This window comes from Panthera pardus, unplaced genomic scaffold (genome assembly GCF_024362965.1).
Source record: "Panthera pardus isolate Hobbes unplaced genomic scaffold, ASM2436296v1 HiC_scaffold_1, whole genome shotgun sequence".
Taxonomy (NCBI): domain Eukaryota; kingdom Metazoa; phylum Chordata; class Mammalia; order Carnivora; family Felidae; genus Panthera; species Panthera pardus.
Window position 1 is genome coordinate 11300494 of NW_026526654.1, and position 22676 is coordinate 11323169.

General features: G+C 53.2%; 1 protein-coding gene across 1 annotated transcript; it reads right to left on the minus strand.

Annotated features, from left to right (window-relative positions):
- Positions 1-1772: 1772 nt before the first annotated feature.
- NAXD (NAD(P)HX dehydratase) lies at positions 1773-20057 on the minus strand. Its single transcript, XM_019443905.2, is given in 11 exon segments — positions 1773-2043; positions 2929-2972; positions 2974-3050; positions 4166-4286; positions 4826-4930; positions 5011-5061; positions 10563-10671; positions 12678-12766; positions 13464-13509; positions 16178-16328; positions 19938-20057. Coding segments are annotated over 11 exon segments (1044 nt in total). The 5' UTR covers positions 20038-20057; the 3' UTR covers positions 1773-1892.
- Positions 20058-22676: the final 2619 nt, after the last annotated feature.

Below are 22676 nucleotides of genomic sequence, written 5' to 3' on the forward strand. Positions count from 1 at the left end.
GACCCCACGAACACTGGAGCCCCGACATCAGGACGCAGGTCTCACAGGAGTCAGGACGGAGTGGCCTGCACCTTGAGCCCTGGGCAGTGCTGAACTAGGGGTGAGGACCCGTCCCTACATTCCCTTCTGGCTACACAGGTAACGTGTTAATCATAGGAAACAACATAACCACTCCCGCAGTCACTGCTGCACTCTGACCGTGGTCTCTTCACACCGCATGTAACCTTTTCAACCATGGTTCTCGTGTGCCATCCTTTGTGGGAGACATAATTGGGCCGTGCTCCAGCGGCCGATTCTGGAAGAGTCTGGATGCCAGGGTGAGAACAAGTCACAGGGTGGGACATGGCCGCGTGGCTCATGGCATGGCTGAGCGTGTGGTCTCCCTGCTTTCAGTCCGTCTCTTCCCCCCCCCCCCCCACCCCGACACCCCGCAGGCCGTGGCTGCACCCCCCCTGCTGTCCCATACTGCCGAGATGGCATTTCCTGGGCCTGTGGGTGAGCACACGGCCACCTTCACTTCATCCCTGGCCTCCAGGACCCCAAAAGGCACCAGTGTCCCCTTCTACCCATTCATAACTAGACTTGCCTACAGTGACCCAGCTCGTGCAAATATACCCTGGGCAGGTATGCCTCTTACAAGGATACCAGAGTCCCTTCAGTACCTGGGGGTCACACTGTCCCCTGATGGCCGGAGGCCGACCTCGGCCCCCCAAATGTGCTCTGTGTTGCTAGCCTGCTCTCAGGAAAAGCACATCCCTAGCTGGAGCTAGTAAGTTCATACGGGTTTATAAAAGCACAAGAAAGCAGTTAATTTTCGTAACAGCCACTTGCCCCTAGCTACAGGAATTTTGAGCAAGAGGGTTTGTACTTAGAGCAAACCTATAAAAACCGTTGCTGTGACTACTACAGTTTATTTTCAGCAGAAGGAAAGGCCGAGCGCATTTTAACAACGTTGGCAACAGGCTTTTACATTTTCATCTCCCTGCTGTGTCCTCACCTAGGAAAGGCGTCTGCTAAAAAAGGAATACAAAACCATGCGTTGAAATAGTCACCAGGATGTAGATAGAATTCCCCAAAACGAAAAACAGGAAGTTTTTAAAGTTACACCTGAAACAAGGGGGGGTGGGGAGGGAGAGACAGGTTTTTAAGAAATGTGGCTTTAAAGGAAGGATCCATTTGAGGTCAGGGGTCACCCCAAACATCAGGGGAAAATGGCGTTTGAAGGAACCACATGGGTCACGAGCGGCTGCCCAGGCATCACACAGACATCAGCTTCTTGACCGGAATCTGCTCCTGAGGACACACCACCTCCAACCAGCAGGGCCCTGCTGTCTGACCGTGTTCAGTCCCCGTGCCCCGATGGGCCACGTCGGAACCCCACCCACCGCTCAGGGCTGTGTCGTTTGCTCCAAAAACCAATCACTGATTGTTCTGAAATGCTTCCATTAGCCCAAACCACCAATGCTTATTTCTGCCGGGTTTCAACGTAATCAGTGTTTAAAAAGCAAACATGAACGAGAAAACGAAGGCCACGCCACCCGGTGGGCCTCAATTTTAAAAAGCACAGCTCATCATCGTGCAGGTGTTTGGACAGGACCCAGGGGATCCCCGTGGGGGAGCATCTAGCACGGGGAGCTCCTCACAGAAACAGGAAGCAGGCCGAGTCCACAGCACCAGCTCAGCGGCTGGGACCGTGTACGTCTTTCTCTCCATCACTGCTGAACAGCCAGGAAAGTTCAGGAATCCCGTTCAGTGTCCCTGTAACACCTATAGCTACGTATTAAGGCCAAAACCAACCTGTGGATCATGCTGCTCTCGTACCCCGAGGACAGGGACCCGCGACAAACGCAGCGTCCCCATCCGTGGTGCGGCCTGTTTCCCGTTGGCTTGGCTCAGGTTTCGAAGAGTCTGCGGAACGCGGGCCCGACCTCCGCGATCATGTCGGTGGTGGTGGTGGAGCGGCCGTGCTTCTGGAAAGCCTGGTGGCTGCACTGGCGTGTGAGAGAGCATGCGCCCAGGGCGGCCAGGAGCAGAGGGCTGGACCTGGAGGGAGGACCGTCAGACAGGCTCCACTTTCCCTCCCACGTCCCCCTGACACCCCAAACAGGTTCAAGCCTGCTGGGCCCGAGGCAGAAGGCGGCTTTATGACCAGGGACACGGATATGCCCGGACACAATACCCACCTGCCTGGAGGACACACCGCAGCTCCCCCCCACAAAGCATGGCCTAGAGCGCCCTCGGTGCCAGGGTGCGAGGACGACCAAAGATCTGAGAACGCGGGTCCTCGCCCCCGTCTGACACCAGACCCCCGTGTGGCACCCGCACGGTTCCTGCCCACCAGCAGTGCCGCCACCCTGCAGGTCCCATAAAGCTTCACGGGTGTCGAGGGGGCCTCCAGACCCGGGACATCCCGCCCCGGCCCATGTGGCCACCAGTGTCACATGATGCGTGTGCAGGATGGGGTGGGGGGAACCTGCCCGAGCTCACAGTTCCGACCCGGAATGTGAGCCAAGCCTGCATCTCCAGTCCTGCCACTCAGAGGAAACTCCACTCTTTCGGGACAACGGGCACAGCCGGCTCCCCTAGGCCCCGCGTGTTGGTCCCACGCTTCTGCCGTACGAGGGGGTACACCTCGTACCCCCTGGAACAGGGTCCCAAGCATGGCCACCATGTTAGAATTAACTGGGGGGGGCTTTAAAAACTCCTGACACCTCGGAGCCATGGGCGCCAAGCAACAGGGCAGGGCCCCAACCTCGCATGGAGCAGGAGCTGTGCGGGTGACTGTCCTGGGACCCCCCCTGCCCTGGGGTCGCCTCCACGTGATCCTGAGCTTTCCCCTGCAATGTTCCAAGCGGCTAAACGTACGAGCAAACGAAGTGGCTCACACGGCTGGGAACCGGAAGGACAAGGGAGGAAGACGTCACATACCCGTTTGTCTTCTCGGGGCTGGCGTGCAGCGCCCAGTGCACCAGGGACACCCAGGGCGCCCGACATCAGGTCTCCCTGGCCGCCACACCTGCGGCTGCTGCCTTCGTGGGCACACTCGAGCACTGCGGGGCAGGAGGGACAGGGCCGTCAGAGCGAACTGGCCTGTGCCCGGGGTGCGATCTGGATCAGCTCCGGCCCTTCCTGTCTGCTCCTAATGAGGCAGTGTGTTTTTAAGGAGAGCAAAGCCAGACGGGTCTGGAACCACCTGAGCCGCGCAGGTAGCGAGCAGACTCGTACAACTGGTAGGGCGCTGCCGGAACACATCGGAGAATAGCACAGGTACATGGGGTGGCCAGGCTCATGGGCTCCGAGAGCCCAGGCCACCCAGGGGACCGGCACCACCTTCAGGGAGGTGCGTGCCACGCGAGTGCCTCCGGCACAGACCCAGCTGTGACCGTTTCGTTCACTCTGTGTCACGAGCAGCTGTTCTGAAAATACGGATCTTGAAAACGGGTTATTACAGCCTCTGAATGTGTCACACTCCAGAGCTCTCTCCAGCAATAAAAGCCCCAAGGGTCTCAGGGTCCCCCAGAGGACACGTGCTGTGTCTGTTGACCGCGGCCACGTGAGTTGAGCACTCTCGGTGCTCAAGGGTTTCTTCCCCCTTACAGCAGGTGACAGTCCTGGGTCACGCTGTTACAGCCAGTGTGCTCCCTGCCCCCCATCATGGTAAGTGAGCAGAGGACTGGCTTTCAGGGCACTAGGGAGGCAATGCAGCCGCCAGAACCTCCCCCTGCTCGGCCCACTCAACAGCCCACAGGCCCCGGCGCAAGGACGAGGGGGACGCAGCCCTTCCAGCACCTGGCAACCCCTTCCCCGGGGGTCGGCTCTGAGCACCTCCTCACTCTCCCACTGTTTTCACAATAGAACAGAATGCGGTAGAATAGTCAAACTCGTCTATGACCCCGCAGGAGTGGGAGGCAGCAGGCCAGGGACCCTGGAGCACCCCCTGCTGACGGGACCGCGTCGCCACCGCCCCTGGCGATGGGGAGGGTGAACGCCCTGTGTGCTCAGTCCCCTTTGCCAAACAGGAATAAAACTAAGCTCATCAGGAAGTCCCTCTGTGTGGAACACGTGTGGCACAAGGGACCGCATGTGCCACGGGGATGGGTCTTCCAGAGCCCAGGGCCCAGCACGGCCACCCGGGCTGACAGGCGTGAGGCCTACAGCTACCCACCGTGTTCGCCGTCAGACATCACGTCCCGCTCCCCTTTCCGGACCACGGTCACGTTCCCCAAGGCCTGGCTGAGTCTCCGTACGGCTTCACGATGATCACTGCCGTTCACAAGGTCCCTAAGCTGCGAGGTGGGACATCACAGACAAAGCTGTCGGCGGACGCCAATGGCGGCACGAGCATCACAAATACCGCCCTCCTGTTGACACGGAACACTGCCCGTGGTGGAACTTTCAAGGCTCACAGAAGTGACACAGGCCTGAATGATGACGCGCTAACATTCACGGGGTGCTCAATATGGAAGAACTCGTGGGTTTACATCCGTTTGTGTCATTTCGTCCTCACAGGCCCTACGAGGTGATGCCGTCATTACCCACATTCCACAGGCCAGGCCTGATCCACAGAGCACCCACCCACCTCTCATCCACCAAGAGACACGCTAGCGAGAAGATGCCCCATCATCACACTCCCCGCCAGGAACCAACAGCACTGTTAGCATGTGGGGAACACGCATCTACCCGCTGGCCGTGTGCAGGGACAGGTGGGGTAGAATCACAGCATCGTCCCACCCCGTCTTCGAGAGTGGAGAGGGGGGACCTCACACCCCCATCTCAGGAGGGACTCAGGCTCATGCCCCGTCTCCTGGGAGGTCAGCAAACTCACCACGGCGTCAGAGAGTCTGGTGAATTCCCCGTGGTTGGGAGTGAGAACGGCCTTCCGGTAGCCGTGGATGAGGGCCGGGTGCTGAGCAATGAGCCACAGCCCATCCTGCAGACAAGAACAGGTATTTAGCGCACAGCCTCAGGGCCTGGCTGTGAGAAGGGGAGCAGAGGAGAGGCCACACTCACCGCATCGATGATGATGGGGACATCCCTGGCCTTGGATGCTTCTAAGATGCCCTACAAGGAAAAGGAAACCACACTGAGCGACAAGCCCTCACCCCTCGACAAGCCCTCACCCCTCGTTGGAATTCAAAGAACACCAAGCAAGCAGTTCCGCAATGAATTACAACAGGTCATTGACAAGCAGAAATTAAATGTGGGCAACAAACAGAACAGACCCCCCCTGACCCAACAGCGGGCCCCTCTGGAAGTCAGGGCCAGCCCACAGGGTGGACCCCCAAGGCACAGTCTCCCACTCTCCCATCAGCACTCACCCGGGGTTCCCAAATCATCAGTTCTTATGCAAATTTCCTAACACTTTGTGTTTTAAAATAAGTGACCACGGGGCACCTGGACGGCCTTCCATTAATATCCTCAGCTCTGGTCAGGATCCCAGGTGGGACTGAGCCCTACACTGGGCTCTGCGCTACCAGCGGGGAGCCTGCTTGGGACCCTCTCTCTTACCCTCCCCCTGCTCACATATGCACTCGCATGTGCCCCGCTCTATCTCGAAATAAACTTTAAAAATAAAAAGATAAATAAAACCAGTGATGATAATAAGCAATAAATCACCTCTGACAAGGTTATACTCCAAGTTTCAGAAGTTTTTTACTAAATTATCTTTTTTTCCCAATATATGAAGTTTATTGTCAAATTGGTTTCCATACAACACCCAGTGCTCATCCCAAAAGGTGCCCTCCTCAATACCCATCACCCACCCTCCCCTCCCTCCCACCCCCCCATCAACCCTCAGTTTGTTCTCAGTTTTTAAGAGTCTCTTATGCTTTGGCTCTCTCCCACTCTAACCTCTTTTTTTTTTTTTTTTTTCCTTCCCCTCCCCCATGGGTTTCTGTTAAGTTTCTCAGGATCCACATAAGCTATCTATCCATAATCAACATACATACACTTGCTTATTGCTATGAACCAGTATTTTACAAGATCATGTGCTGCAAATGCACTTGAAAGTAGAAAACATTAAGAGAACAATGAAACAAGAGCCCTGCTCTAGGACAGCTGGTGTCCTTGGAACAGGAGAAGAGGAAGGACACGGACAACATGGAGACAACTGTGTGATGACACAGCAGGAAGGCCAAGGAGACAGGCCTCAGGAAAAAGCAAACCTGCCGACACTCTGCTGTCAGACATCTTCCAGGACAGGGGGAGCGGGGGGACCAATGTCTGCTGTCCCAGCCCCCGCCTGTGGTTGTCTGTGGTGGCCACCTGAGCAGGCAGGTACAGATGTCTAGTGCCTCAACGGCGTAAACTCCAGTGTCTTCTGGGCCCAAGAGGAAAAGCAAAGGAACCAGGGGATAAATCCAGGACAAGTGACAGCTGCCTTAATGACGGCCCTGACTTGGGATTTGTAAGATGTGTCAATCTCTGTGAGGCAACTGTTTGACTTAGGCTTCAAGCGAAACGGTCCAAGATATGTACTGAGCAGCTAGGACATCGCCAGGTCACACGCTCTGGACCTCCAGAAAGCATCTTGTGATGTACACCGGCTCAGAGTCCAAAGACCGTCCCCGAAGCCCCAGCTCTGCCACTTAGAGTTGAGTGAACTTGAATCACTTTACTTCTGTGAGACCGGGTTTTCTGATCGCTAAAATAAGGATAAGGCCTTGAGTAATACTCTGAAGTTTGTATGAGGACTAGAGATACCGCCTCTAAAGATTTACCCAGCTCTTGGCAAGGGAGCTGACAGTCCACAAATGGTAGCTGCAGTAATCATTTTAAGTACACAGTCTAGCCCTGAGCCTGACAACTGCTTAGGTCTAACACACATTTACCTTTAAACTCCTATTTCCTTCAAGTAAATTATTTTGGAGGCTCCGAGGACCTGCACATACCTGAAATGCAACCATTAAAAAAAGGAAACAGTAAAACAAAATACATGGTAAGCAGAAATAACTTAAAACATTAAAAGGTAAATCCACATACGTTTCACACAAAGTTATTCTGAAAATGAAACGAAGAGCCCATGAGACCAGAGCTGCGCTGCCCCACGGCCTCAGTGGTCCTTTGCTGACACGGGTGTGAGCGACGGGAGAGCGGCCAAAAGCCCCCTCAAACGAGGGTCGGGGCACAAGGGCCTCGTGGAGCCGTACTTCCTCCCTTACAACGAAAAACACTCCTGCTTGCTTGGAGTCTGGCTCTCCCATTAGAACAGATTCAGCTTGGCTAATTCCACTTTCCCGGATCTCTGGGTGCAGGCTGCAGCGTCTGGCCACAACGAGGATGCCTCCACCTCTGTGCTTTCCTATCACACTTCTCCCAGAGAACAGTGAAGTCCACGTTCAAACACCGAGAAACCTCAGGCAACACAGCGGGGCATCTGAGTCATGTAACGTCACAGGTCACTTGGCTCTCCTGAAGCACAGAGCCACGTGTCAGTTGCCCACTGAAGGACCAACTGCTTCCATCACTCGGAGGACTCGTACGAAGTGCACTGTGCACATGGCTTCGTCCCCACTGACTCCGCTGCCAGGACAGCGGCCACAGTGGCGGCCAGGGCCCCAGAACACAGGAGACAGAGGGGAGCCCAGGGAGACCAGCTGATGACACGACCACACCTCTCTCCGTGCACATCCAGTTAGCGCTACAGGGTCCTACAGGGTCCTACAGGGTGGATGGAAAGGAGTAAACGAGCGCCCCCCACAGGTCAGAGGAGGCTGCGCAGCAGCCCCGAGTGTCCAGCAGAAAGACGCAGCTGCAAACAAACCAGCAGGGGGCGCCCAAGGGTCAATGGGTTGAGGGTCCCACTCCTGATTTCCGCTCAGGTCGTGATCCCAGGGTTGTGGGCTTGAGCTCTGCATCAAGGCTAAAGATCCTCTCCCTCCTGCCCCCCACCCTGACTCGTGCTTGCTCGCTCGCCTCTCTTTAAAAATTTAAAACAAGTAAACCAGGAGTACTCCCTGGGGGACAGGGCTGAGGGGAGAAGGGACGATGGCCCCCAGAGCAGAGTCCTGGCCAGGGCAGCACTCCAGCAGAGGGAACAGCCGTACGCACAACTTGCAGACAGTTATCCTGAAGAAGACGCCCAAAAGAAATGGATGTACACTCATGCACAAATGTTCAAGACATCAGCACTGCAACAGGAAAAAGCCAGAAGCAGCCCAAATGAACTAGTTAAATATGGCATGTGGTGATGTAGCTATTAAGAATCATGAGGAATATACACATACCCTGTCAGGAGAAAGTGTCCAGGACTTAGCACTGAACAAGCACAAACTACAGATAAATAGAATGAGGCTAGTCAAGAGCCTACATTCTAGATCTGGAAAACTCTGATTCAAAACCAGCATATGAACTGGAAGACTTCACAGCAGCAATACCCGCCCCCCCCCGCCCCCACCCCAGCTGACCTACAGATTCAACACAATCCCCGTCGGAATCCCATCTGCCTCTTCGGCAAACTGACACGCTGATCCTAAAACTCCTGGAAAAGTGCACGGGACCTAGGACAGCCAGAATACTCTTGAAATGAACAAAGCTGGAGAGATCCCACAAAGCTTATTGCATAGCCACCGTCATCAGGACTGTGTGGCACCAGCACATGGACGGCCGTACAAACCAATGTACAGAAACCAGAGCCCAGAAATAAACCCTTACGCCCACGGATTTCCAGCAAGGACACCCAGACAGCTCACTCGAGGCAAGTGGAGCTAGAACTGAACATCCACTTGCCAAAGAACACAGGTGGACTGCTTCCTTATACCATACGTCAAAATCAACTCAAAATGGACCACAAACCTAAATATCACAGCTAAAAAACAATTAAGCTCTTAAAAGGCAGGACGTGATCAGAATTAAAAATGTGTGCTGCAAGGGGCACCTGAATGGCTCAGTCGGTTAAGTGTCCATCTGACTTTGGCTCAGGTCATGATCTCATGGTCTGTTGGTTCCAGCCCTGCGTTGGGCTCTGTGCTGACAGCTGGGAACCTGGAGCCTGCTTTGGAGTCTGTGTCTCCCTCTCTCTCTGCCCCTCCCCCACTTGCGCTCTGTCCCTCAAAGATGAATAAACATTAAAAAATAATTTAAAGTATGCTGCAAAAAACAAAAATCAAAAACAAAAATTGTGCAGCAAACACAAGTTCCTCAAAACGTGAACAAAAGTGATCACAAAACCTGTAACAAAGATTCGTGGTGGCGTTACTCGTAACAGCCCAAGCAGAAGCCACCCAATCGTCCATCAAGTGATGGACAGGTAAACAAAATGTGGTCCATCCACAAGGGAACGTCAAACAGCAATGAAAGGAGTGGAGCCCTGGGCCACAGTGGACACAGATGAACCCCGAAATGCTGGGTAAACACAGCTGGTCACAAATGCCACGTAGTGTAAGACTGAACTGCTAGGAAAGGCCCAGAACAGGCAGAGCCACAGACCATGCTGCCTGACACCTCACCTTGGCGGGGGTGGGGGGTCAGGATTCCAACATGTTGAGACTGGAGGGACACACACACTCAGACCACAGCTCTTAAAAGCAGCAGCCAGAATTTTGAGGTTACGTTGAATCCATCCACACCAATAGCAGATCTATGTCTCCACAGCACGTGAGCAAGAAACCTCGCCATAATTCGATAATCAGCGTCAAGGAGCACGAAAGAAGAAGAAAGAGGCCAGAGAGACTGTTGTGAGCTCCACTCTGTCACGGGGCCAGCGGTGAACTGGTAGGTCACAAAAGGTCAAGAATCCCATCATCCTGAGGGTCATAGGGGCACCAAACACTCTGACCCTATTCCGGCAGGAACCCTCACTTGCCTCTCTTCCCAAAGACAAACCATGTGGCAGAGAGGCTGTCCCAGGCCCTGTCCCACCCACGCTGCGTGGACAGCCACCATCTCAGGACAAGAGCACACTGCAGACCTACTGTGTACGCACGGGGATGCCCCTCCCGTCTCCCTCTCGCCTCACGTGACCCAAGGGGCCTGGCACTCCTCAGCTATGATTGCACCAACTTTTCAGCAAGAGGTCAAGGCTCCAGGGCTGGATGATGCCACCGGGCAGGCAGCATGCCCCCGTGCTGGTGCAGGTGGCTCCGAAGCAGGAGCGCCCCAATGCCCCTCATTTACAGGGTGTCACCTGGAACTACTGTTCAACTGTGCAGGACTGGCTCTCAGATTATCTGCCCCAAATGTCCCAAGTGTTAGCTCTTTCGGCTCTCTGGAGGACAAGTCAGTGGCTGTCCTCCCATGGCAGGCGTCTGTCCCCACGCCTCTTGTTCCAGAGCAGAGTGGGACACCCGCACGTGAGCGATCCCAGTGACTCCCCCGCTGCAGGGTGAAAAGCTGACGCCCCAAGAGCAAGAGACGCATCCCATCCCGGTTGGTTGTTAAAACCTAAAGGTTTGCTACTCTCTCTCTGCCTAGTTCCTCCTCCCTCCCCCAAACCATCTCCATGACTCCATCAAGAGGCACCAGAACACTGAACAGACGCTCCATCAAAGTGCTCATCTTCTGACTTCTGAGCTCAGTCGGGTCCATGAGAAGAGGGAAGTTCGGTAATTCTCTACGTTACTTACCTTAACGTTTTCGAGAAGAACGTTGTCTCTGCCCAGGCCAGGTCCTACCACCAGGGCGTGCAGTCGGGGCAACCATGTCTCCACGTCCCGCACGGCACTGGGGCTGTCGCTGCGCAAGGAAAAGAAGGGCAGAGCACTTACAGTCTGCACGTGCTGGCTTACCCTTTAGGGAGACCACACGTTCTTCTGGATTCCCCCGTTCTTATTCCGAGTTCCTTCTCTGTGCCGGCACCGCGCCCGGCATCCAGCCATCAGCCTCCCTGGCCTCCTCCGCACACGGGTTCTCCCCAGAACACCCAGCTGTGGAAACCTAGCTCTCAACATCTACGATAAGCCAGATAAGACACGTGCCTCCTTCATAACCATCTCTGCCCTCTGGAAGGAACCCGTCTGTCTCCATCACTCACAGGAGGCGCCCGGGGGACCCTGTACAACGGAAGAGCGCCTTCACTTAGCACAAGACCTGACAGCTGGAGGCACTTGTGTCACTCCTTCCCACCCACCATCTCGCTCTTAGACTCTTGGAACCCACCATGTAAAGCCTTGCCCAGAACAACCCCACCGTGAGCCCCAAGCAGCCGTGCTTAGTCTTTGTGTGACTGCAGGGACGCAGGCACTTCCAAGAGGGTGCGGTTGTCCAGAACACCCCGCCCCCCCCCCCCCCCCCCCCCCCCCCGCTCCCAGATGTCTGCATGCTGGGCTGAACCTGCTGACACGCACTCCTGGGTGGCCTCATCCTGTCTCCTGGCTTTAAACCTCTCCCACACGTGAACAACCCGATTTACCCTTTCCCTGACCACCTCCGTCTCGTCCGGTGCCTGACGGCAATGCGCTCGGATGTCCGACAGGCAAGTGAAAACATACCCAAAAGCCAGCCCCTGACGGTCAGGCTCACCCGAACCTGCTCCCCCACGCCCCCACCTTGTTAACGGACAACCAGCTTGGACCGAAGCCAGGGCGGCCTTCACAACTCTTTTCCTTCTACCCCGCATCCCACCTGTCAGCAGCCCCTGGGCTGTACTTTCAGACGTGCCGCGAATCTACCTCCTTCTCCTACTCGTACCCATCACTCACTGTCACCTATGACACCCCCATGCAACCCCTGCTTCCACCCTGGGCCCCAAGAGCTGTCAACACAGCAGCCAGACGAGCCTGTTACAATATCCACTGGATGCGGCTGTTGCCCTGCTCAGGGGCTCCAGCGGCCCCTCTGCACTTACATGAAAGCCAGACCCTCGTGATGACCCCCACAACCTGCTAAGCTTGACCCTGAACCTCTCTGGTCACCTGCCCTACCTGGAGCTCCTATTGCTCCCCAACACCCCGCAGCCTGAGCTGTTGCATCAGCCCTTCCCCGTGTCTGCAGGGCCCTACCTGAACGCACCCTCTGGGCCCCCGCTCACGATCACCCCACGGAAAAGCACACACACGCCACGTGCATGCACCCCATGTGACATGTGGTGTTCCGTCCCCTGCCCTGGCTCTCCGCGTGGTCTTTACCGCCCTCTGACACACTTGTCCTACTTGTCTGTCTCCAGGACTTTGCTGCCCAGTAGGACAGACATCAGCCCCATGTGGCTACTTAAGTTTAATTAAAATAAAAGCTCAGCTTCTGAGTCCCACTGGCCACATTTTAAGTGCTGGGTAGCCACGCGTGGTCAGCAGCAAGGAGAACGTTTTCATCACTGCAGAAAGCTCTAGGGCACAGGGCTGTCCCAGAAAGGAAGCTGCACAGAAGCAGGTGTTTTGTCTGCTTGGTCCTATACTGTCCCTCTGGAAGCAGGGCAGGGACTGGAAGGGGAAGCATTTGCTGAATGAGGAAACGGCCCCACTACGGTCGGACGGGCTCCTCATTACTGCTGTGGGGGCGTGGCCACAGGCAAGGCCCCGACCTCTCCCTGGAGGCCTCAGCCCTTTCTGACAGCCACGGCACACAGGGCCCTGGTGGCCCGAATCTCGTCCCACGCTGCACACACATGGCTGCTGGGCTTCTGACCTTACGGCTTTGTCCCCTCTCCTGAGGGCACCTCCCGTCACCTCCCAGCACAGCAGCCACCGGGCAGAGGCGCCTGCAGCCCCTGACGAGCTGCGAACCACCCGCACGGCTCCACTCACAGAACAGGGTGAACGATCAGCTCCGGGCTGTACGACTTGATCACGGGAGCAGCCTCCCGCGTGCAGAACACGTGCGATAGATCTGCACCCTAAGAAATGAGCACAAGGGTGGACTCAAAGCACAGCCCACCCGGCAGGCACCGAAGGGGTGTCCGTACAAGCCCCTCGCCGCGGCCCCACACTAGGGTGAAGTGGCTCAGAGCAGGACAGACCCTAAGGAAAGGTCTGCAGAGAAAGCCTTTTGCCGCACCCCCTCCCCCCCAAGAGGCAGGTCAACCCAGACCAACTCAGCGGTGTCACCCTAAGGGCCGCGGGGGGGGCACATTTCACTCATACTGTGCCGACAGGGCTATTAGGACTTGATCAAAGGCCTAGGAAATCGCGAGGTGTAAAGACGCCAACTGCTTAAGGCAGGACAGAGGCGGTGTCCCAGGATTGCACTGAAGTACAGTCCTAATGAAACTTCAATTAAAAACTCCCAGTTCTTTGGTCACAGCACAAGGTCAGGATAGATTTCAAGGTGCTTTTCGGGGCATCTGGGGGTTCAGTCGGTTAAGTGTCTGACTCTTGGTTTTGGCTCAGGTCATAATCTCACAGTTCAAGGGATCAAGCCCTGAATCAGGCTCTGTGCTGACAGTGCAGAGCCTGCTTGGGATTCTCTCTCCCCCTCTCTCTGCACCGCCGCCCCCCGCCCCCGACCCTGTCTCCTTCTCTTCCTTTCAAAAATAAACTTTAAAAGACAAAGACAAGCTCTTCACTAGACAGAGAAGCTGTAAACAGACCTACCACTTTGAGAGCGGAAATTGCTGCGAAGTAGGGGGCTCCTGTGTACCTAAAAAGGAAGATACTTACAGTCAGAAACTACTGGGAAAGAGTCAATACAGCAGGTTTATCAGAGGGTTACAAAGACATGAATCACACGGCCCAAGGCCCAACACCTCGCAGGTGCTCAGAAAATGTTCAGTGAACTTCAGCAAACATGGGTCACGACCAGACAAGTCACTGTGTCACATAAGACCTTTGTGCCACATCAGGACCGCCACTTTCTGCAGCACGGTGCCCACACAGAAGACGGAGGCGGCCACGTGAGCTCACTGAAGGGTCTGCCAGGAGACCCCCAGGGGCAGGGGAGCACAACACAATCAGGCACCGAGACTCACACAGCTTCCTCCTGCTTCCGCCCTACCATTCCAGAATGCCTATAACTGTTTTTAAGGTTGCATCAAACACAGAAAGGAAAATTCTTTTTGGGGGGGGAAGAGGGGAGAGAGAACCCATTCACATAAGGGCGAGGGGGCAGAGGGGTGGAAGGAAGGAGAGGAACTAAAGCAGGCTCCACACTCAGCAAGGAGCCTGATGCAGGGCTCGACCCCATAACCACGAGATCATGACCTGAGCCAAAATCAAGAGTTGGACGCTTAACCTACTGAGCCACCTAGGTGCCCCTAGAGAGGAAAATTCTTGAACTTGTCATCGGACTAGTGTAACCTTTACGTCAATCCCGAGCAGCGAAGGGAACCTAGGAAAAAGACTGAGGACTCTCTACACGAGACACTCTCCCAGAGCAGGGCCGCCAACGGGCCGGGAGCACAAGGCAGGACACACACACCCTCTCTGGCCCACCCCACAACGAGGACACAAAACAACGAAAACCAGCTTGCCTACTGCCCAGCAGAAGCTGCCCATAGTCACAGGGCAGGGGGGCGGGGGATGCTTGCTGGTGGCAGCACACACACTGGTATCTGGAAGGCTAACAACGTGTCCTTACTGTATTATCATGTGGGGTACCATAAGGCTGTCACTTCACACATCTCTGAAGTGCTTGAATTTTTATAAACAAGTACATAATGCTTTTCTAACCAGAACGAAGAGGATCCTACTTTAAAGGTTAGTTCCTAAAGCTAATGGACAGATTTTAAATTAGATAATTACCCCCTAGCACGCTACACTACCAGACTATCTAAAAAGAAAACCTGAAGACCAATTCTTCCCATGCAAACGTCCCAAAATACAAAGCCAGAGATGGAGGGGATCTGAGGAATAAAACCCCCGACATAAACCCCCGACATGCTCAACACTCTCAAGGGGGCCGGGACCCAAGGGCCTGGCAGGGGCCCCCATCCCAGAGGCCGGAGGAGGGCTGTCTTTTAACTGGGGGCCTAAAGGAAGAAAGGCAGCTAAGAGCTAGTGATCCAAGAGTCCAACATGCGGTAGCAGGAAGAGAACCAGGTGCGACATGACAGCCAGTAAAAGGCAAACTTCCCCCATCCAAAGGGATCATGTCTACAGACAGAAAGCACTCAGCAAATCTCAACATTATTGAAAAGAAGACACACCCAGACACATCTGGAGAAAACTGCAGAATTCTTAAAAAAAAAAAAAAAAAAGAAAAAGAAAACCTTACAAACAGCCAAGCAAGAGTAAATTACTTACTTACAGATTAAGGTGAACTTTTAAGGTGCAGAGTGGAGGCTAGAGGACAATATGATCACGTGTGTGGATTACCAGAGAAAATCGCTGCCACCTCGGCCAAGGCGCAACTCAGCCTGCCTAGCAAGACACCGGGGGTGTGCAAGTCCTCCACGGGCCCCCTGCACACTCTGCACAAAGACCATGCCAGAAGAGGCCAAGGACTCCTACCCTGACTGCAGCCCACCAGGCCAGGCAGGAAGCAGACAGCAGTGTAAGTGACAATATACAAAGTGACAGTCAGCAGTGAGAGCTCTCTAGGAATTCTTAGATCACGTGTTCACTCTCCCCAGAGGCATTTCTAATTCACAGTAGGTAGAAAAGGCAGCCACTAGCTACATTTGAAAGTATAATAGGGGCGTCTGGGGGGCTCAGTCAGTCAAGCGTCCAACTTTGGCTCACCATCAGTGAGTTCAAGCCCCGCAACAGACTCTGTGCTGATAGCTGGGAGCCTGGAACCTGCTTTGGATTCGGTGGCTCCCTCTCTCTCTCTGCTCCTCCCCCATTCGCATGCGGTCTCTCACTCTTAAAAATAAATAAACATTAAAAAACGAGGACAAATTACAAAATGTTATGCGTCGAATAACTCAGCGGCAAAATATATAAAACCAGAAGAGAGACCGGGCCATGAGAAAAGGGTAGGCTCTAATTTCATTAATGACTCCCACGAACATCTTCAAATTGACAAAGTACACCAAACACATGCTGTTTTTATCCTGATTACAAAGTAATACCTGTTTGTAGCATGGAGCCTGGTCCATATAGACAAGGGTAAGGCAAGAAAAAACAGCCTCAGTCTCCACCACAGGCAAAATCGTAACATTGACACACCCCCGCGGACCGCACACTCAGGGCCCGTTTTCTCCTATTCAGTCAAGAAGCTCATCAGTGAAAGATACCGAGTGTTGTAACATGGAACTACATTTAGAGATGATTACTGGGGTCTAACTGGACAGATGGCGGGCCGCTAAGGAGGCAGACAGCCAGGTAACAGAGGTTGTTGACACGCTAACGTGGTCCAAGTCACTTACTCCTGGCAGCCTCCGACTATACCTATTCTTCCGTCCTGACCTTTGTGCTTCTTGGTGGTTAGAGGAGGGATGATATTCCTCACCAGCTGTAAAGTATTTTCCATATCCGTTATTGAATGTGGTTTATGCAATGAAAATGCTCTTCTTAAAACTGAAAAACAGGAAAACAAATTATTTAGAAAAATAAGTATCCATCGGCATACACAAAAGAGACTGAAACAAGACAGCCTGTTAACCAAAACACCTCACAAAGCTGACTTAATATCAATGCTAGATTTTTATCCAAAGGCTTATTTTATTTCTATAAGCAAATGTTTGGAAATTACAACACAAAACACAAGCTGTACGTTATCAAATTTGTTTCTGAAATGTATCATTTTGAAGTCTAGCTAATCTTTCAGAAAATGTTTTTAATGCATTTCTACTTAATAAACTATACACATTCCATTTCAATCCTCCTTTAAGTCTTTTCTCTCAAACTGGAAAAGCAACTTCCCACTTGTTACCTTTCACGGTCACATTCAAGTCTGAGATTCACATTACTCCCAATTTGCCAGTCATGCTTCTGACACTCAGTTGGATACATTAAGTAGTCCAGAAATGGGGGGCGCCTGGGTGGCTCAGTAGGTTAAGTGTCCCACTCTTGATTTCGGCTCAGGTCATCGTCTCATGGTTTTTGAGTTCAAGCCAATGCACTGATAGGGCAGAGTCTCCTTAGGATTCTCTCTCTCTCTCTCTCTCTCTCTCTCTCTCTCTCTCTCTCTCTTTCTCTGCCCCTCCCGTGTGCACTGTCTCTCAAAATAAACTTTAAAAACTTAAAAAAAAAAAAAAAAAAAGCAACCTAGAAATGGCATTCTAAATAATAAGGTGATCTTTAACTGTCAGCCCCATACTTTCTACCTTCTTGCAAACCAACACAAGCTACGACTCAAAACAATCACTGTAAACCTCTGGCCAAGAAAAGGCACAAGTGGGCTTGCTCAGGGACAGCCCCAGCCCGCTGACCCCTGTGCTTCCAAAGTCCCGGGGAGTGTCCACAGTGCCACCTCCCAGAGGCGCTGCCTGTCCACACCCCAAATCTGGGGGCTGCACAGTCTCCTCGTGGGCACCCCCCGGTGAGCTGCATGAAGGGAGCTAGAGCCATTATAGTCACATGTGACAAATCACTGCTTGAGAGCAATCCACACGGTCATGAAAATGGTTGCTCTGTGTTTGTTCCAAACGTTAGCACATCTACGTAAGGACCGGACTGGACAACACAAGAATATCAAAGAACGGCCACTCCTTCAAATTCTCCACATCAAGAAATACAGTTGCTTTTTACATTTTTTAAAAATTTATTTATTTTTGAAGGAGAGACAGAGTGTAAGTGGGGGAGGAGCAGAGAGAGAGGGAGACACAGAATCCGAAGCAGGCTCCAGGCTCCGAGCTGTCAGCACAGAGCCCAACGCGGGGCTTGAACCCATGAACCCTGAGATCATGACCAGAGCCGAAGTCGGGCCATTAACCGACTGAGCCACCCAGGTGCCCCTATGGTTGCTTTTTAAAGTCTAGAATTGTGAAAGCACAATCCAAACTTACCGGTCATTCAAGGGTTGTTCTGGGTTCCTGACAATGTTGTGGTTTATCAGGGACCGTAACTTTATGCTAAGGACTTAGCCACACACAAAATACTCCTAAGGCCACCCCACAGCCCTTTGCCTACACAGAACATGGTTCAGCCCCACCTACAGATTCAGGCTAGGGGTCCCCTCACCCCCAACCACCTTAGAGTGGCACAGAGCAAGACACTCCATAGACGTTGGATGAATTCAAAGCATGTTGGTTTATTCTCATTAGAAGCCAGTCTGTCCACTTACAGACCAGGACACTGGAGCCCAGGGAGACAGGCCTGTGAGGACACCTGGGTTAGTGACAGGTAAGCCAGGCCAGAAGACACCGCTGTACCAAAATGCTGCCGTTTTAAGGCAAATCGTTTTTCTTTAACCAAATAGTCACCACACCAACCAAAAGATGAGACAGAGATGATCAAACCTGTTTCAACTGCCCCCATAACCATTAGGGTCTGGGGAATAAAACCACTCGTGAACCAGTAAATCCACGCTGCTCACCAGCACCCGCCCCATCCACCTGAGGGCCAAACCAAGGTCAGTTACATTTCCTTACACTTGGCAGTTAATCGGTTTCAGCTGGCTTACCGGGGGCAGACCCCGTTCGGGGTTGTCCACAGAAATATTTAAATAGAAACATCAAAGTTCTGCAGGAGAAAAAGGCCTTGACCAAAGGCGATTCCAAATGTATCCAATTAAGGGGCGCCTCCGCCGCTCAGTCAGTTAAGCTGTCTGACCAGCTCAGGTCATGATCTTGCGGTTTGTGAGTTTGAGCCCCGAGTCCGGCTCTGTGCTGACAGCTCGGAGCCTGGAGCCTGGAGCCTGCTTGGGATTCTGTGTCTCCCTCTCTCTTTGCCCCTCCCCTGCTCATGCTCTGTCTCTCTCTCTCAATAATAAATGTTAAAAAAAAAAAAAAATTAATCCAATTAAGTCACCTGGTCTTCACAACAATTCTGAGTCTGGAAGAACAGGTCAAACCTGCCCGTTTTTTGTTTGTTTTAAGTGGCTGAGGCCGACTGGAGAACTGAACGGATTTCGTAAGCCTGGGCTGTTTTCTGGAATTACTTACCACCAACGACCCTCCCTGATAACATGTCTCTTTGTGCCCGCTGTGCCTTTACACTAACGAGACCCGTCCTAATTTGGAGTCCCTGCACCTGACAGCATTCTGGACAATAACAGAGATGTCCTAAAGCCAGCACAAGGGGTCAGTGCTCGAGAACTCCACCTGTGTTTTGGTAAAAGTTCAGCAGGTCGGCTTAGTAATAAATCTTCAAACTCCAAGAGAAATACTAACTCATCACAGGGTACAAATTTAGGAGAAAGGGCTACCAATAAAAAGTCTCTGAACAAACTGTGACCAGAGGCTCCATATGCGTCTCAAAGCGTTTGACACCTGAAACTAACGGCATGCTGTGTGTCAACACGACTTCATACTGTGTGTCAACTATCGTGCAGAAAAACAAAAACCCAAAACTCCTTAGGTTATTCTGTGCCAGGCCCAACTATATACACGCCTTTGGTAAAATCCATCTGATGACTATTACAGCAAAAGTAAATTTTACCACTTCAGTTACTTACTGGCTAGGGAACCGTGGCTTGCTTAATTTTCGTTTTCTCAGAGCCTCTTCCACACAAAGGCGGATAAACAAATGTCTCCACCGTGTTGTGAGAAGTGAGAAAATACAATATACAAGCTCTTTCACGGCTTAAAATATATTCCTGTATCTTACACAAACACAAATAATGTACATGTACATAAACATCCACAGGGCAGAGAGGAAAACCCCTCGAGGGGGTACGGGGCTCCGACTGGGACACGCTTGTTCCTTACGCGCCTAAATCCTTTTACACCGTCCGTCCTACTTAACAGCCGAGGCCGGGGCTGGGTCCTCGGGGGGTCATTCGGGTGAACCCCGCATGCGACCTGGGCCCCAGGCGCGCCCACCGGGGCCGGGCTGCGCGGGGCGCCCCAGGACCCGCTCGGTCCCCTCGCCCAGCGCTTCCGGCACTTCCAGTCCGAGACGCGGAGGAAACTCTGCACCGCCTCGGCCGGCCTGCTGGCCCTGGCCCGGCCCCCCCGACGCCCCCGCGTCGTCCCCGGCTTTCGGCGGCGCCTCCCGTCCGGACGAGCGCCTGCGGCCAGGTACCTGCGTCCAGCGGCGGCCCGTAGAGCGCGAGGGCGGCCGACAGCAACGCAACCACGGCTGCGCCAGCGACCACAGCCCCGGCCCCCGCCCGAGTGGCCATCCCTGCAAGGCCGATAGCGACCTTACCTCGCCGGCCGACCCGGGCAGCCACCCAGACGCGACCCACGACCATCGGCGGACTTCCGGGCTCGCGCCCCGCCCCGCGCCGCCGCCGGAAACACGGAGGCCCGCGCCGTCCCGGAAGCAGGCGCTCAGTCCGGCCTCGCCCCACCCACAGGCCAGCCTCCACCAGTCATAGTAGGTCTCCTATGATTGACAAGCTCAATGCCCAACCCAGCAGGGCCCCAGCTCCGGACGCCTGGAGTTTTGCCGGAAAGCAGGTTAGGGCATCAGCGTGCGCCGTAGTGATTGGGGGTTTGGGTTGTTTTTGTTGTTCCTATTTTGGGCGGGGAGCATTGTGGGAAGTGGGGCAGCACGCTGCCTCGTTGACAGACACTTTGCTTTTGGGAAGCAGGTGGAGGGGTCCGGAGGAGCATCTCTGCGCAGCCCAGTCCCTCATGTGCCCGACCTCTCCCCTGGACTCCCAGACTAGTCCGTCCAGCTCGGTGGCCCCCGCCAGGCTCCCCGCCTCCATAAGCCGGAGCTCTGCCATCGCAGCTGCTCGAGTCAGAAACCCGGAGGGCAGGCTCGCTCCCCTCGTTCCCCCGCACGCATCCCTCCTCCTGAGGGCCTGCCTTGTGGAGGCCGCTTTTAGGGAAACAGGCTTGAGCGGTGGAATGCAGAAAGGGTCCACGGCGACCCCCTGGCTGAATACGCACAGGCCCATCAGGAGACCCACCTCAGGACAGCCGTAGCCCCTAACTGACCAACGGGCTACTTACAACCAGGCGCAGTTACGCAAACAGGGAGAATTGCATGCCTTGCCATACTTCGTCTTCCCCCTTTAAAGTAGCCCCCGCCCACTGTCTCCTTGCAGACAGCCGCTGCTCCCTTGCCCTGTATGCAAACGTGCATCCCCTTTGCTCTGCCTCAGGTGAATTCTTTCACTTCCCTCGCCCCTGGCTTCCACCCCCATCATAGCCTCACGTTTGGGGGCCCCCATCCCACCGGGAGAGACACCACGTTTAGACACCACATGCCTTAGAAACGGATTCAGAATTTGCCTGCTGGCACACTCTGCTTGAAGCGCTGTCGTGGCTAGGAGATGATGGCAGTGGCACTCTGTTAGTGTCCTGGGGCTCCCATAACAAATTGCCACACCCCGGGAGAGGGGGACACAGAACAAGAGAAATTTCTTGTTTTATGGTTCTGAAGGCCAGAAGTCTACGATCGAGCCTTGCCCTCTGTAGCTTCTCTCGGTGGCATCATCCTATCATCCTGGGCGTCCCTTGCCTGGCAGCTGTATCACTACAATCTCTCCTGTGAGTGTCCTCAGGTCATGGTACTCGAGTCTTCTTGCAAGGACACCAGTCATATTGAACTAAGGCCCACTCTGATTACCTTATCATAATTTGAACGTCTGCAAAGACTCTGCTTCCAAATACGGTTACACTGACAGGTGCTGGGGGTTGAGACTTAACATATCTTGGGAGACACAACTTCCCCATAACACCTTGTAAATCCATCTCCCTATTTCCCTACAGCAACAGAATGATTTTTTTTTTTTAAGATAATTTGTTTTGAGAGACAGGAGGGGCAGAGAGAGAAGCAGAGAAAGAATCCTAAGTGGGCTTTGCAGTGTCAGTGTGTCAGTGCAGAGCCCTAGGCGGGGCTTGGTCCCACTGAGTAGGTGAAGGTCTAGCATTAGGCAGGGATAGATAAGGGATCCTCAGGGAGGCAGGCTGCAGTCCAAGTGAGAGGCTGAAGGGTTTTGGAAAAAAAAAAAAGGATAAATGTATCCCAGACCCACCTGGGCTAGGTGCCATGACTGCAGTCTCACGAACGTTCTGATAAGGTCCCAATAAAAAATCAAAGACAAAAATCCTTGGTGGCAACCCAGTCAGGGACCCCTCTTACTCTTGAGAGCTTTGTAACTTCAGCTCAATAAACTCTATCGCTTTGCTCACTCTCTGTTGTCCATGAGATTCATTCTTCGACTCCGGGAGACCGGGACCAGTGTCTCTCCCACCCTCCTGTAACACCATGAACCCTGAGATCATGACCCGTGCCAAAATCAAGAGTCAGACGCTTAACCAACTGAACCACCTAGGCGCCTCGACAGAATGATCTTTCTTAAATGAAAGATCACGTCACTCCTCCGTACAGAACCCTCCAATGATTTCCCGCGTTGGAGCAAAATCCAACTAGGTGCTGTCTTTCCCAAGGAATAATTTACATAACAAAAACTTCACTGATTTTAAGTGTACAATTCCATGAGTTTGCACAAATGTATATAACCATGTAGTCACCACCACATTCATGATTTAGAACACTTCTATCAACACTCCCACATCAGGCTTTTGATGCTATTATAAATGGTATTTTCTTAGTTTGAATTTTTAATTGCTCATTGCTTATATACAGAAATACAATTGATTTTTATATATTGACCTTGTATCCTTTGACCAGGCTAAATTCACTTATTAGTTCTAGCAGATACTTTTAAGATTATTTGGGCTCTTCTTATAAGCAATGACAGTTTGCCATTTTTGATGACGTTAACTTCATTGACTTCCATCACTTGTTAAGGTGGTAGGTAGCCACCAGATTTTTATTATCAGTATGAACTCCTGAATTTTC